At 47.2% G+C, this 16,171-nt stretch overlaps 1 protein-coding gene across 2 annotated transcripts; it reads left to right on the plus strand.

Moving 5' to 3' along the window:
* Positions 1-250: 250 nt before the first annotated feature.
* Positions 251-12,970, plus strand: VKORC1L1 (vitamin K epoxide reductase complex subunit 1 like 1). Of its 2 annotated transcripts, XM_033171489.1 has the most exons (3): positions 261-566; positions 9,480-9,589; positions 11,243-12,970. In XM_033171489.1, exons 1-3 carry the CDS (start codon positions 373-375, stop codon positions 11,467-11,469), a joined length of 531 nt encoding a protein of 176 aa, XP_033027380.1. In that variant the 5' UTR covers positions 261-372; the 3' UTR covers positions 11,470-12,970. The 2 variants fall into 2 exon arrangements, with proteins under 2 accessions (XP_033027381.1, XP_033027380.1); XM_033171490.1 differs by lacking the exon at positions 9,480-9,589 and having other exon boundaries at positions 251-566.
* The last annotated feature ends 3,201 nt before the right edge of the window (positions 12,971-16,171 follow it).

Genomic DNA, 16,171 nt, shown 5'->3' on the forward strand with positions numbered 1-16,171 from the left:
ACAAGCCTCGCGATATCCTCCTATCTAAGCGCTCCTAGCGGTGCGGTGGGTGGGGCCGGACTGACTGTAGGATGAGAGTGGGCGGGGCCATGAGAACGCACGCGCCCGTGGTTCTGATTGGCCGGCTGGCTCCGCGTCTGAGAGCGCCACGTTCAGAGAGGAGATAGAGAGAAAGGAGGAGGAGAAGCCGCAATAAGAACCCAGGCCGAGGGGCGTGCGGGGGAGGGGGAGTGGCTCATCTCAGCCAATAGGTGGGCGGGAAGCAACACGCGCGGGCGTGGCGCGACGTAGTTTGCGTCGTGGCGTGAACTTGCGCGCGCGCAGGGGCTAGAAGTCTCCTGCCGGGTCCGCCTAGGCGAGGGCTGGGCTAAGATGGCGGCGCCCGTCCTCCTGCGAGTCTCGGTGCCGCGCTGGGAGCGGGTGGCCCGCTACGCCGTGTGCCTGGCCGGCATCGCCCTCTCACTCTACGCTTGTCACCTGGAGCGCGAGAAGGGCCGCGACCTCCACTACCGGGCCCTCTGCGACCTCAGCGACCGCGTCCGCTGCTCAGCCGCCATCGCCTCCAGGTCAGGCGGGCCGGGGAGGAGACCCGCTCGGGGGGAGAGGGTGTCCCCGAATGTGTGCAGAGTGCGTCTGACCTACTCCCCCGCCGCCCCCCGCGAGGACCTGGGGTGGCCTGAGTTATTTCCCTCCACGGTGCGGAAAGGCCCCTGAGCATGTACAGACCGCACCTGCCCCTTCTCTCTCGTCAGTCACGCCCCGACACGTATCTCCTGCTGCTTCCACCTCCTTGGGTGGTTTCGGGTCTTGCTGTGCAGGTGCAGAGGGTGCAGTTCCAATTCCGCCCATACTTAGGGCAGGACTGATAGCATCAATGAATTTGGGTGATAAAAGAGTGGGAGGAGTTGGCTGTGGATAGAGGGTCGGACTGGAAGACCAGGGTCCGAGTCTCAACTCTGCCATGAAGCTCATTGTGTGACCTTGGGTGCCAGTCATTGCCTCTTAGCCTGGCCTACCTAACAAGAGCTGGTGTGGGGATTAAATGAGGAGAGGGGGAACCATTTATGCCCCCTTGAGCTCCTTCGAGAAAAAGGTGGAAAATAACTGCAATAAGTAAATAAAAAATCTTGGGTCTCACCACTATATAACTGCCCTATGGGGTGATTAATGCTGACCAGTCTACCTACAGGGTTGCAGCTGACAGGTCTTGGAGCAAATCTTGGTCACCGCTGTTAGATCTAAGAGCTCTAGCTCATCATAGGATGTTGTGGGAGAGGTTTTGTGGACAAGAGTGTGCTTCATCAGATATGTGAAGTGGTCTTAGTTACCAGACACAGAGACAGTTTAGGGAAGATAAATATTACAAGAGTGTGAGGCCAAAAGGCCACCTGTGAACACGAGAGAGGATACTGTACACATCACATAGGAAGAGAAGCTGTCAGAAGAGTAAAATACGCAGTCAGAGTGGGTGTAGCTTTCCATAAGATGAACAATAGCTGCTAACACCTACCGGCAAATAGTGTGTTGCATTCTGGAATTTCTGCTGAGGTCATTTGGTGACAAATCTGCAACCACATTATAGTCAAATAACCCCTAAGATTAGCATGAAGAGTTCCTGTCCTACAGAGAGTGGTTTTAGGGTGTGCTTTTTGTGGAGGAACTTAAGTAAATAGATAAAACTTTTAACCTGAGGACAGGGACTGATCTTTGTAATTCTTCTGATCTACCATACTAATATTTGTAATTAATTATGGGAGCCTTTTTCAACTAAAGAGTGAGATAAAAGGCTTCAAATGTTGGAAGATTCAGTTACTGAACCAAGATGTGTTGGACCTGTTTGGGAACTTTCTCTAGCAGAGAGTGAGGAGGACAGGGAAGGCCCCCTATATGTATTCAGGTTGTTGTATTTGAACAAGTGTTCTAGATCTAGACCATTGGCTGAATGTAGCCTCTTGTTTTCTCTCCAGACCCTTGGAAGAAATTCTTTTGCAAAGAGGCTTGGGCTCCAGGATAAGAGCTATGCAGCATGCCAGGAATCTGTATGTGTTGAGCAACATTTTTGAGTAGGAGAGGGAGTGGCAGTGAATGAGTGCAGGGTGGAAGCAGAGAAGGGAAAAAAATGGGTGAGGCTGTTAGCTGACGGGTGTGTGTCTTGGACTGTTTTGATTTTGGCTTTGATCTACGGTCACTCACTTGAAGGACAGAAATTAGGCTGTGGGGAAGGAGCAGGAGGTGTCAGCTGACAGTTTTATTTGGACTGAGACCAATTTCCGCAGTAACCATGTGTATCATTATTAAAGCAGGAACTTGCATGGTGTCTCAGAAGCTAGCAGGTGGGGTGAGGTTGGGTGTGGGAAATGTTTGGGAGGTAAGGTTGGAGTGTGGGTTTGTGCAAGCAACAGTGGGAAAGGAGCTTGTCAAATTGAGGGATGAATTAAATGCACTTATCCAGATAATGTCAAAGAACCTTGTTTATTATGCAGATGCAGCCTGTGTTCCTACACCAGCATTTCCCACCCAATAGTAAGAGAACTCAGTTCTATCTTGATCTCCACTGGTGAAAGAGGCCCCAGTTCAGGGCAGATTGAGACATTGTTAAGCCTTTGGCTCAGTTGGAGATCACCCTCCTAATGCAGTGGCGTTTGCTCAAAGCTACAAATTCCATTCTCCCAAGCTCTCATGCATTTATTACTGCCTTGTATTTATCAGTAATATTGTTGACATCGGTTACAAGGAACTATATGTGGGTGATTTTCAGTGAGCAGATGGGAGGAAGAGGGACAGAGTGCTTTGACTTGCCTCCCATGGGAAGAACAACTATGCAATGGGCCAGTGCAAGCAGAACAGAGCTTTCCAGGCCTCCTCCACTAAGCTGGTACATGCTTTTGCAGGCGAGTGGTTTCTTCCTTTTATGCAGATATTCCCCAGGTTCTGCACCAAAGACCAGTGCATGATATGGACACTCTGCATTTTGCCACAGTGCTGGCTTGCTTGGTGTCATAATACTTTAATCCTTTTCAAAAAGATTTTGTAAATTCCTTGTGCTTTCATAGGGAATTGTGATCCACTTCTTAGAGCCAGAAGTGTTGTGCATGTTCCCTAATACCACAGACTTTTTTTGTCAGACATGCTATAGATTTTGCAATATTCAGATACAGTTTTCATCACATTTTGAGCAATTCAGTGAAATAGATTCACTTTTATTTTTCAAAGACACAGCCTGTGCAAAAACTTCAACTTGGTTTTAAAGCCCTGTGTCTGTCTTACGGTAATGGGGAGTGTTGTCAGAAAAGAGGCTTACTAAACATCATAAGATCCCTGGGGAAATCTTATTTGTGTGAAAGATTTTCATCAGTACACTAGCAGTCTCAGAAAGTCTCAGTTTTGCACTGTTGCTATTTATCATGTTGACTTGCTAATAGTTTGGCAGGCAGCAGCTTGGGTTTTTTTTTTGCCTGTGTTGTGTGGAGGCTGGATTGACAGCTCATTCCTGTTGGGACAGGGTAGGGGTCCTGTGGTTTGTTTTGTCAAACAAATCCTTCAAGTAAAAGCTGGGAAAGCGGCATATTTTCTCAACTCCTTAACAATAGTGTGCTGTTTTATCTTTTTAGTTATACTTTGAACTGAGTTTCCCAACCCATTGCCATGATGACCTTCAGCTCCTATTTGCTGCTAGACTTCCTGACCTTTCTGATTGACCTCTCCTGCCTCTTTTCCCGTCACATCTTTCCCTGCTGCCCTACTTATTGAGCATTGCTTGATTCCTAGCTGTTGTTTGTCAGAGTTGGCCAGTAGACAACTGATAGAGTGAGTCGTGGCACAGTTGGATTAGCTTGGCATGCAGGACAGTGTAGAGTCCACCCAGAGGGTCAGTTGCAAGCTAGAGCACTGCCAGGTCAGGGGCTGGCCCAGTAAGCCCATCCAAGGACAGTTGGGATGTGGCTGAAACGAAAGAGAAGCTAGCAGACTGGAGGAAGAACAGCTCAGTTGGTTAGAGCACGATGCTAATCATGCCAGGTCGCAGGTTCAGTCCTCCATATGGGATAGCTGCATATTCCTGCATTGCAGGAGGTTGGACTAGATGATCCTCAGGGTCCCTTCCAACTACTATTCTATGATATAGCTTGGCAAAGATACAGGCTCTGGGGAAGGGCCATAGCACAGCGATGGAGCATCTGCTTTGCATGCAGAAGGTCCCAAACTCAATCCCCAGCACTCCCAGGTAGACCTGGGAAAACACCTAACTTGAAATGTTGTTGACAGAACTGAGCTGGATGGACCAGAGGTGTGACTCCATATAAGACAGTTTGCTGTGTCACTATTGTCCCAACACCCCCCCCCCCAAGAATGAACATTTTCATTCATCTCATTAGCTGATGTGTTTGAAGCACATTGTTGCTCCTGCAAGGGAACTCCCTGAACATTGCAGGGGTCACAGGTCAAGATATGCTCCTCTGGCTGAGCCAAGCAGGAGATTTTGTGCACTGCTGGATGAATATCATTCTTCTTTTCACCTTAATTGCAGCCAGTTCTGAAATTTGATGCCCTGGTAATAATTAGAAGCAATATGGCACAGCTAAAGGGAATCAGTAATCTGGAGACTGGAAAACCAGAAGGAATGATTGGTTTATCTATTTCTTAACACCTCCTTCATTATGCTGTGCAAGGATGTCTTCTGCTCAGAATCCCCCTCAAACTTTTTCAGATGGCACACAAAGATGTCTTGCTTCTCATTTGGGACTGGAGAAGACCCAGGTGTGTCATTTTCCAGAAACAGTGGAATTTTTCCTGTTGTGTTTTCTGGCCAGTTCCTGGAAAATCAATCTTTTTAATGATTTTTTGGAAGCTGGCTCCCAGAGCAGGTGTGCTAGATTTAAACATACAAGGTGCTCTAAGATTTTCACAATTAAACTGTAGAAGTACTGTACGGGACCTTACAAAATACTGCCTAAATTGCTGCCAACTCCACTGTGTTCAACGTAAAGCTGGATAGTTGCTGGAAAAAAGGTCAGCCTAGCAGGTGTAAGTGTAGGAAAGTTACTAGCCTTCCTCTCCACATGTGCTGTATGTTAGCCATTTGTGGCCTTAAAAGGAGCCAAGCTTTCTCTGCAAGGTGGCCTAGAGATGAGACTGTTCATCATAGGGGACCAGGAAACTGATTGTTTTCGACCCTTTGCTACAATTAAAGTTGGTGGACTTTGCATTAATTCTGTTGGGGTGTGTGTGTCAGGTGTTTAACCTTGGCAGCTCCCTGCACATTATCCTGAAATATTTGCCAGCAGTCATATCTTCTGTAGGTGAAATGTTTTCTGAAGTTGTGTAATGTTTTAGAAGATTTTTTCCCAAACGCATCATGGGTTGGGCATTTGTGTGCTTAGGTGGTGATTAGCAGTGGTGTCCCAGTTTGGAATTGGGTAATGTGGGTGAAACGTAAGCGGGACTGTGAGAAAATCCTTATCTTGTACAGGAAGCCTTCCTTAAAGTTAGGCACTCATTGCACTTGGAACCTAAGAAAAGCCCTACAGCTGGATCAGGCCAAAAGGGGCGTATTAGTTCAGCATATTGTTCCCACAGCAGGCAACCAGATGCCCCAGTGGGGAGTCTGCAGGCAGGACCTGACTGCAACACCACCCTCCATGGTTTGTGATTCTTAGTGTTACGGCCTCCAGTATTCAGAGACACATCATGGCTAGTAACTTTTTTATCTCCTCCATTGAACTTGGGGCATTCTGCATGCAAAGCAGGTGCTCTACCACCAAGCTACAGCACTTTATGTTGCATCCTCCCTCCAGGGCACCTTCTGATCCCAATCATCCTCTTTGCCTGCAAGCTTGGAATGTAGCTGGATGCTCAGTAAATTTGATGGAATCGGGCCTGAATACATATGTACAATGTGCACCAGTAGGATAGCAACACAATCTAGCGGATTACCGCAGGATCCTTATCCTCAAGCCCAGCTCAGGCAGAAGTGGAGGGCCAAGGGTCGTATCCAGTTTTAGTCATACTCAGAGTGGAGTTACTGGAGTTAATAGAAGTGGTTAATGTAGAGCCATTAATTTCAGTAGGTCGCCTCTGAGTAGAACTTTCATACAGTCTTGAACTCGCCCCCTGCTTTGGACGGCATTAAAACAGGATTAGAGAAATTCATGGCAGGGAGAGGGCTACTAGCCAGGACGGCTCTGCTCTGCCTCCACAGTTGGAGGCACCAATTCTCCTGAATACAAGTTGCTGGAAACCCCAGGATGGGAGAGTGCCGTTATGCTCGAATCCTGCTTGCAGGTTTGGCACCTGATTGGTCAGTGTGAGAAGGGGGTCCTTGGACTAGATGGGCCATTGGCCTGATTCAGCATGCTCTTCTTATGTTCTTATGAACCCTTTTGCCGGCCCTGCACAATTTAACAAACTGGAATCCATGCGTGGCCCATTCATGGCCTCACTGGCTGCACTACAGTGCAAAAGGACTTGCTAATAACTGGTGTTGCTCATCTGAAACCTGAGTGATTCTTTTAAGGGCAAGTTACATTTCATCTGATGTAAAAACAAAACGAAACAACCACAAAAAACTCCAATCCAAAAAACCATAAAAAACGAGTAAAGCAGAAAAATTTAAGAGAGCAGCTGACAGAAGACCCCCAGTTCCAGTAGCAATGGAAACAACACAGCAAGTTTATGGACTTACTAATCCCCAAATCCTTTATTATCCTGTAACAAATTTAATTACTGAGCAGAGGAGCCACAGAGCATCCTGGCAAGAAGCAGCAGGAGCAGTTTCTCTTTGAGGTTTGCATAAAGGGTTCCGTTTAGCGGTGGTATGAAGCCGAAGGCTCACCACAGTTGCCTGAACTCCACAAATGAGCCCTTTTTATAGCAGCCCTCAAGGGCCGTTGAGGGCACTGCCTGCATTCCTAATGCTGCAGAAAGCCTTCCTCGGCTTGTCTGGAATCATGGTCAGAAATTAAACTGTGAGGTCATGGTTTTAATATGCTTAAACCACTGGGAGAAATGAGTCTGACAAAGCAGTGAAGTCAGGCTCAGTCTTTGTTAGGGCTAGGCAATATCTGGTTTTCAACTTCATGATATGTCACCAGGTAAACATCACAATATTTCACCCTCAAAGCCAGCCACTAGATGAAAGGGAAGCGCTTATTTCATAGCTTTATTTATTTCATAAAATTTATACACCGCTTGACTGTAGGGGGGGGAACCCTCTGAAGTGGTTTACAAAAAAGATACAATAAAATTCATTAGGAAAATTAATGGCAATAATTGAAAGCTTTCACAAAGATAAAATAATGATAGACTAAAAGCAGATTAAAACTCACCCCAACTTTCTGAAGATCTGTGTGGCCTTGTCTAAACAAGAACGTTTTTAGCAGGTGCTGAAAAGAGTACAGTGAAGGCACCTGCCCGATGTCAATAGGCAGGGAGTTCCAGAGTGTATTTATTTGTTTTGTTTATTAGATTTGTATACTGTACTGCCCTTCCTTTGCAGATCACAACATGAAGTGTAGGTGCTGCCACACTAAAAAGTTGACTTCTTACAATGTGGAACTGTTATTATGTGGCAACTGTAACAGGGTCACCTCTGCTGACTAAATCAGTGTTTTTCAACCACTGTTCCGCGGCACACTAGTGTGCCGCGAGATGTTGCCTGGTGTGCCGTGGGAAAAATGTCCCGGCCGTTGTTGTTGCCTTCCTTCAAGTGACTGGGAAATGGACCAACGCGCGCGAAGGCGTGTCTGGTGATGGCGCTTGGTGGCGTGCGCGTGCGTGAGGAGGGCGGGTTGGTCTCGCTGCCGCCGCCGCCTCCCCCGCAACCTCCTCGCTCGGCTGCGCTGCTCGGCCGGCGCCCTGAGGGAACGTGGCGGGTAAGTAGCGGGCACGAGGCAGCTCTGGTGATCAAACGAGGGAAGAGGTTTGAAGGCGGTAAGAGGGAGGCTGGAGCGGCGGCGGCGGTTTTCTGAAGGGAGCCCCGTCGTCCCCAAGTCTGCAGGAGGAAGCAGCAGGCTCGCTTTCTGAGGCCGCCTTAGCGGGGCTTCCCTTTGGGAAGGGCTTGGCCTGGGGCTTCGCGGGAGGGCGGAATGAGGGGCGCTTCTCGCCGGCTGGTTTGCGTTTCTGACCCGCCCTGAAAAGGCAGCCCAGCGCCAAAGCGAGGCCCCATTGCTTCCCTAACAACACTTCCCTGTTTCCCACTTGGCGTGCCCCCCCCCCCGCCACTCCCAGGACAGAGAGTGTCAGAGGGACACCAGGCTCCAAGGCCTGGAGCCGCAGCTCGAATGGTAGAGTTCACTGGGAATTCGCCCACCTCCAACGGAGGTGGCGCTGGGTCCTGTGGGTGCGGATATCTTTGGCTGCTATTGTATTTTTGCTCGGTTTTTGTTTTTGTGTCGATTTTTCTTAGTCTTTATTGAACTGTTAACATTGGCACATAGGTGCATGTGTAAGAGAAGTAATAAACTGATTCAGCGTGTTCACCTACTGCTGGATAAATAACGCCCATTCACAAGGCAAGCAGATGGTGTACAGGTGGCAGTTTAGGAATTGCGAGATTGCCATGGGTGTGAATTCTGAATATACGATATTGCACAGGTATGTGGACAACCACTGCCGTGAATTGTACACAAGATCATCACAAAAAAGGGAAACACCACATTGGCTGGGCTCTCAAGTGTGGCATGGCAGTTAATTATATCATGTCAGGATGTCTCAGGAGCTTCTCCACTCATGTCTTTGTCACAAAAAAGTCAGTCAGGTACAAGACTAGAGTCCCTCAGACCTTACTTGGGGCTGGACTATATTTTGAAAAAAATATGAACAAATTCCTATGCCCCACAAATAACCCAGAGATGCATTTTAAATAAAAGGACAGGTTCCAATTCTGTAAAAACACGCTGATTCCTGGACCATCCGCGGGCAGCATTTAGAAGGTGATTGGGCCACATCCGGCCCCCGGGTCTTAGTTTGGGGACCCCTGCTCTTAAGTCCAAGAATTATAAAATACTTTCTTTGTGTTTATTTGATTCCTATTCAAGAGAATTACGTTATATATAGTCAATATAGGCACAGAGTTAAATTTTTTAACATTTTCTAATGGTGGTGTGCCTCGTGATTTTTTTCATGAAACAAGTGTGCCTTTGCCCAAAAAAGGTTGAAAAACACTGGACTAAATGGTGGGTAAATGGTTCCCAAGTTGTTACAGGCTTTATATGCTAATAGTAGCACCTAGCAAATTGGTAGCCAGTGCAGATCTTTGATCACAGGTGTTCCATGCTGTCAGCGATTGTGCCACAGCATTTTGCACCATAACTGCAGCTTCTGAATCAAGTGATTCCAGTCTTCTCTGTTGTGTTGTATGTATGTGGCAGATGTGGCCGAGCTGTGTGTGCAAGGCCTCCTTTCCCACTTGCCTGACTTACTGTAGGAGGAGGCAAAACAATCTGATTCATGCAACACAGACTAACTGCTCCACTGTCTTTCAGATGGGGTCGAGGTTTTGGCCTGCTGGGTTCCATTTTTGGAAAAGACAGTGCAATAAATCAACCGAACAGCGTCTTCGGTCTTGTGTTCTATGTTCTACAAATGTTACTTGGTAAGTGTCAAAACTTCCCTCCCTCCATTTTCCATTGTCTTTTGTCTGTGGTGCTCAGGGTCACACACCTTCTGCTGAATAAACTTGGTTCCTGGTGCAGCTGCATCCTGTATCTTCACTGAACTGCCTTTCCTATTCCATGGTCTGAACAAGCAGGTCAACAGCTCATAGTCCTTAACCACAGTAACACCCACAAATCCTAAAGCAGGGCTGGAAAGAATAGCCAATTCCCAGCCGTCAAAATTAACACACATTTGTTAGTTGTCAGCCATTCTTCGGGGCTGGGGAAAATGTCTCCGCTGCATCACAAATGATGGGGAATGTGGCGGGAACCATCCCCTGTGTTCCTCACTTCGGATTCCCTCCCCAAACTCCCTTCCTCCAGATAATCAAAAACCATATTTTCAGTGAATGCACAGGCTTGCAAATAGCCACTCACCTGGTTGCCTTTGGTGAGGCGGAATCCATTCCAGACAAAACCAGGCTGTAACTCAGAAGGAAGCTGGCCCTTCTTGTTTTCAGGCTCCCGGCGGGTTGCAAATCCTTGGAGTCAGTATAACTGATGGGGCTTCTTTGCAAGCCTGAGTGGGTGTTTCGCAGCATTTGCTCTCATTAACCCTTCCTTTCCTCCCACCCTCCCCACTCCTGCTGTTCCTGCTCTCCCGGCTGTCAAACTTCAGGTTGTCAGCGTCTTGTGGCAGTGACCACTCTGTGCTTGCATCCGCTTTAAAATGCTGTGCCCGGTGTTGGCGCTGCATAATGTAACAGAGGAAGGACTTGCACACCTTCTCTGCAAAGGTGCTGTGCATTAAAATTCCTCGCTGGATATCCCAGGAGCCTCAACTGAAGTGTTATGGTAATTGGTGGTCTTTGATATTTTGGTGGTGGGCAGCATTGTGAAGTACCTTTTTGGGGGGAATAGCTGAGGACAGGCCCCTGCTCCTTCCTCCATGAGTTGTGTATCTAATCCTCCTTGAAGCCTTCTGAGCCTTGCTACTTTTTACAGCCAGTTTCCATGAATTGAGTAAGATGGAGCAAACTTAACATCGGCACCAGGGCTTGGAGCTCGTAACCTCTGAGGTTTTAAGCATTTTAAGAATGCAAAAGTCCTTGAACAAATCCTGTTTCTCTGCCTGACAATCTGTTAGTGCTGCGGTGTCTGACCTATTTGTTTTACTTGTTTCAAAAAATTGATACAGTTACACCACTTGATTGTAGTAAAACCACAAAGCAGTTTACGAACAAAGATAAAACAGTAAAATTATCACAAAGAAAAATTAACCAAAATGATTGAAGACATTCAAAAAGTTAAAATAGCAAAGCAAAAAACTTGCATCAATTTTAAAAACCTGCATCAATTTTCTAGACATCTGGGTAGGCTTGTCTAAACAAAAATGGTTTTAGCAGATGCCGAAAAGAGTCATGTGGAAGCACCTGCCTGATATCAATAGGCAGGGAGTTCCAAAGTGGAGGTGCTGCTGCTGACTTCCAGCTTCCAGCTGGTGTGTGTGTGTAACAAAACACCTCTCCATCTCTCCAAGTCTGCTTTGAATGGTATATTAAACTTATCTTTTTTTAAATGAGAAATTGGGAATGGCCCGGCTGGGCTGTGTTGTGCAAAACTGTGCCAAGTAACTGCTTTGTCTTTTGCAGGTATGACGGCAAGTGCGGTAGCGGCGCTAGTCCTCATGATGTCTTCCATAGTGTCGGTAATAGGATCCTTGTACCTGGCCTACATTCTGTACTTTGTCCTGAAGGAATTCTGCATTATCTGCGTTGTCACGTACTTGCTGAACTTCATTCTCCTTATCATCAACTACAAACGACTAGTTTACTTGAACGAAGCCTGGAAGCGGCAACTCCCGCCCAAACAGGATTAACCCCACACACATACCCCCATGAAAACTTTTGACTGACAGTCTGAAGACCCGACTTCCGTTTCGAGTTTATTTCACAGTAAAAGAAGGTTTTTGTTGTTGTTATTTTTCTTCTCCATATCAGATGCTTTCCCCCAAGGATCATCACTGTTTTACTAACAGTGAATGGAAAAGAACCGGGTTCTGTGGTAACCTCTGTCCAATGAATTCAAGGTGGCATCGGTGGAAGTCCTAACCCAATCAAAGACCAGCTTTAACTCTGCCGAAGGAGTTCTTAGCTGCAGATTTGTTGCACCCTCCTACTCTGTCCTCCCCCCCAATATTTCAGGTTGGTAACACTTGCTAGGAAACCCCTGCATTCTATGTGTAAATTCAGTTTTGGGAATCTTTAACAGAAGATCATGATAACTTTATTCTAGACTTTAGAGGTACCGTATGGAAATGTTGCTGTTTACATTATGTGTATTCGTAGCTAAGGGGATTTCACTTAGAAGACTTGCTGCAACATTGTACATAATGCTCAGAAGTGCTGGGCAGCATCCGTGAGAAACCAGAAGCTTATCACAGCTCAAACCGTTTTTTGTTCAGAAGCTTAGCAACTTGAAGAACCTTCCAATTCTCGTTGGGATATTTTGTTTTTTAATGGAGGATGGAATGAGCCCATCTCTCTGGAGAAAACTGTTGCAACGAGGGAGAATTAGTTGAGATTCCTTCTTTTTTTCTTTGGACATGAAAATGGAATTTGATGCGGCAAGTTGTGCATGTCTTCAGAAAGTGGCAGGACTTGATACAGGTTCCTGTGCAACACGTGAGCTGTTTGGCGTGGCTGATGAAAGATCTCCTGGGAGGACACTAAGATGGGTTTGGCCTGGGGGAAGGGAGGGTCGTGGCATTGGGAGAGCCATCTTCTCAAATAGGCAACCTGTAGAAAAAGGGGAGAGCCGACCTTGCGCTCCAAATCAATGTCAGGCGGCCAAACAGTATTACTGGTTTGAGGTATATTTCAAGCTGCTGCGTAGAATTACAGCATTACACTGGATCCCAGTGACTTACTGGCAAACTGATGCACTGAAGTCTTCTTATGCAAGCCGGAATGCAATGTAGGGCAATGTCCAAGGGCACTTAAGAGTTTCCCCTGGGCGGTTTCCCTTTGTTTCAACGAGGCTGGTGCATAAAATGATTGTGACAAACTTTGTAGAGACCTCGTGGTCCCGGATACTTTTATACAAAATTGGGAGTGAAGTTTAGGGTGGATATTGAACTCTCCCCCCGCTCCTTAGATGAGGGGTAGGGATTGTGTTAAAAGAAAATCGGCAGGCCAAATGAATAGGCTCGGTTGAAAGGGAAGGCTTAGGATTCCATAACTGTTCTTGTTGGAAACTGTATGTTCAAGCAAAAGAGCGCATCACTGTGGGTTATTTTCCTTCATTCCATGGCGTCCTGAAATGCAGTGTTTCTTTTTCCTTTTTAAAAAAGTGCCTTCTGTCCTTAAAAAAGAAAAAAAGAAAAAACCAAATATCGGGCCAAGGGGGTGGAGGTGTTTGAAATTGGCAGGCAGAAGTGTTCGTACAAGTGAGATAGATATATATGAAACAAACCTTTGCAGTATGTAGAAAGTGATTCTCTTCCCATGGGGCTCCCCATATAACCAAGCACCTCAGATGGGTTCCTCCTACGATCACTTTGGCTAACCTCATGGTTTGGACTATGCTTGATGAGAGCTGTAGTCTGAAAGCGCCCAGGGGGAGGACACTAGGCTGCTGTGAAGGCCTTCCAAGGACATTCCTATGAAGCCTGGTTGGAGGAGGCAGGGATGCCAGTTCAGTTCTTCGGCCACCCCCCAAAACTGGTCTTTTTGGCCAAGTCAATGCTTGGTGCCCACTGCTGACAAGGGCAGTAGTGTGAGCTCCACAGTCCCTGTGACTGGCTTCTGCTCTTTGTGCTGGAGTATCTCCTGGCAGGAGGAGGCTACCTGCCCTTCCTTCCCACACTACATTACCCAACGGTGGAGGCTTTGCCTGGCCAGTTTTGATAGGAAGACAGGAGCCCGCCAATGGACCGTTTTGCAGGGCTCAAAATCCAGGAAGGCAGGAGCAGCTGCTAGTCTTGACACAGTGGCCGTACTCAAAAGATCCCTCCTTGGAAGTGCTGCTGTCTTTCCTACTTCCCCCACCCCCGGCAGCTTCCCGTAGCAGTGGGAAAACGAGGTTGCCACTTTGTTCTCGTAGAGGCAGCAAGAAGGCAGGTGTTTCTGGAGAACGAGAGTGTGTGTGGTAGCAGTGCTAAGGAGGGTTTGGAAGCGCAGTCTCTGCAGGTGACCGTAGCCCCTGTTGGAACCGCACAGCTGCTACAGTCACCTGGAGGCTTTTCTGCATGGGAGGACTACTTGAGGCTCCTGTATGAGTTAGCCTGTGGAATTGATATTTTCACAACTATGCTTCATCCCCAAATAACTCCGGCAGTTGCTGTGGGTGTGCGTGCCTGTGCACACTTGTGCAAAAGTATTAAGGCTAGCGGGTTCATTGAGCTCAGCAGCATGTGATCAGAGCACTGGCACCCGGCATTGTTTCCTAGGCATCTTGCAGTGCCTGTCCTGGGTGGCACAGGACAGTGAAATGTCTTGGGGCAGATCTGAATGTATCTAACCAATCCCAAGAGAAACTGAGAGATCCCTGTTCTCCTAAGCGTGTGATGCCAAAACGATAGCCCTGTGCTATTCCCACTGCCCACTCCCAGTGCAGGGCAGATTCTTTCCTGCCTTCATATCTGAGAGAGCTGAAAACGTTCTCCGAAGAACCTCCTTCTAGAAAATTCCATTCAGTCTGTGTCTAAATACTTCTCGTGAGTCTGTGTAAGAAGTCCTCGTTTTGATGTACCGTTCTCCTTTTTAAAAAACAGCAACACAAGATTAAGGTGTTAGAATGAAATCCTCTTGTGTCTTGTGAAAAACGCAGTGTGTTTTCAGTGGGATCGGCATCTGCCCCCGATGGTCTTTTTCGACAGTATTTTTAAAGCCTGCCAAATGAACAGTCCGGTTCTCACAAGGGACCACAACCGAGCACAAGATGGTGGTGGTGGAAGCCTGGTCATATGAGTACTGTTTTATATGTACTGTATATGTATTTGTGTATATGTCTGTGTGTATATATATATACACATATGCATACATGCAGTGTATGAAAGAAAGAAAAAACACTAATAACTGCTCGTTGTCTTCGTCAGGGTGGGGGAAAGTTTCTCAAAAGACATCTTGTATTAACGAGTAAAGCTGAAGCTTGTCTTGAAATTTTTCGGTGGTATGGATTTTTTTGTTTTGTTTTGTTTCTGCCCTTGCTCTGAAAGATTTTTTTTTTTAAAAAAAAAATTCTTGTAATGATGAAATGTAAGGGTTTATTTATTGATTATTATTATTTCTTAACATATCTGAGGGCGAGAGAAGGCTTTCCTTTCCTTGAACCTTTGGTCAAGGAGAAGAGTTCCATTTGTACACGATTGTAACCTCGGCCTTTGTGTTTCCTCCCTGGCTTGTGCTCTCCCTGCATCTTGGGACCAGCCTTTTCCTGCTTTCCGGGGCCAGCAAGCCTCATTGCCCCCACACATTTTGGCCTGCTCTGCCTGCTGATCTTGAATTGCAAAATCAAAACCTTGGGTGTTGACTTCATCCCTCCCTCTTCATTTTCTCCCCAATAGAAAGTGTTCTTTGCAGGCTCTGTGCATCACAGAGATGTTCCCAGCCTGGTTTGTTTTGACCCCTGTGTAACAGCCACCCAGGGCACCTGAGTTGTAGCTGCAGGAGAGTCCATCCAGCTCTCCCCCCCCCATCCCGTCACCTGGGGGGGGGAGACGGGATATGACCCTTCTCCTTTGGAGGAGCCAGGCCCCTTAACGCACTATGGTGGCTGGACCTGCCTACAGGGTTGCAAGAAGTGTGCACGCTTCCTTATTGCCCACCCCAGTGGGACCCCAAAAAAGCCCCGGCCAACTCGCCCCATATGTGTGGTTGTGATACCCAGGCCTCAGCCATGAGAGGATAGGACCACCCATGCAAAAAAGCAGTTTGGGTGCAGGATGCAACATGGTGGTGCCCCATGCAACTTGCCCATATGATTTTCTCTTGAGGTCAGCCGAGTTCATGGACCTATGTAGAATAGGGAACCCTTGCTCCCTTTTTTTCCATGCACCTGCCAAAACCCCGTCTTTTTACACAACCGTGCTTGGCCAGTTGCATCTGGTTGTCCAAGCTGCCTCATTTTATGCCTGAGAGAAACACAGAAATGCTTGTCGTCTTTCAGTGATTTAAAGGTTAAAAGTTCTTATTAGCCCCATGTGTGGGGAAGGCAGACTTTCTGGAGACCAACCTCATTCTCCTCCCTCCCCTTGTCATTCCAACCCAACCCCTGAAAACTGTGGCCAAAGGGCCTCAAAAATCGAGTGTGGCATGTCCAAGTCGTCCGGCAGACAGGGAGCAGGCAGCTTTTTGCTTAGTGGGGGATGGGAGACAGGAGGCCCTTGTGGGTTGGAGAAACCCATTTTTGTATTACACGTGGGACCCTTCACAGTAGAGTAGGGGGTAGCTGTTGCGTCCAGGACCTTGTGAGGTAATTTTGAATGAAGGCATATTATTTGAGGCAGACAACAATCCAGCTCAGCCCTTCAAGGTTTTGATCTAGATGGATGAACTGATGTGTTCATGTTGGTTTTGTGC

Source organism: Lacerta agilis, chromosome 15 (genome assembly GCF_009819535.1).
Source record: "Lacerta agilis isolate rLacAgi1 chromosome 15, rLacAgi1.pri, whole genome shotgun sequence".
Taxonomy (NCBI): domain Eukaryota; kingdom Metazoa; phylum Chordata; class Lepidosauria; order Squamata; family Lacertidae; genus Lacerta; species Lacerta agilis.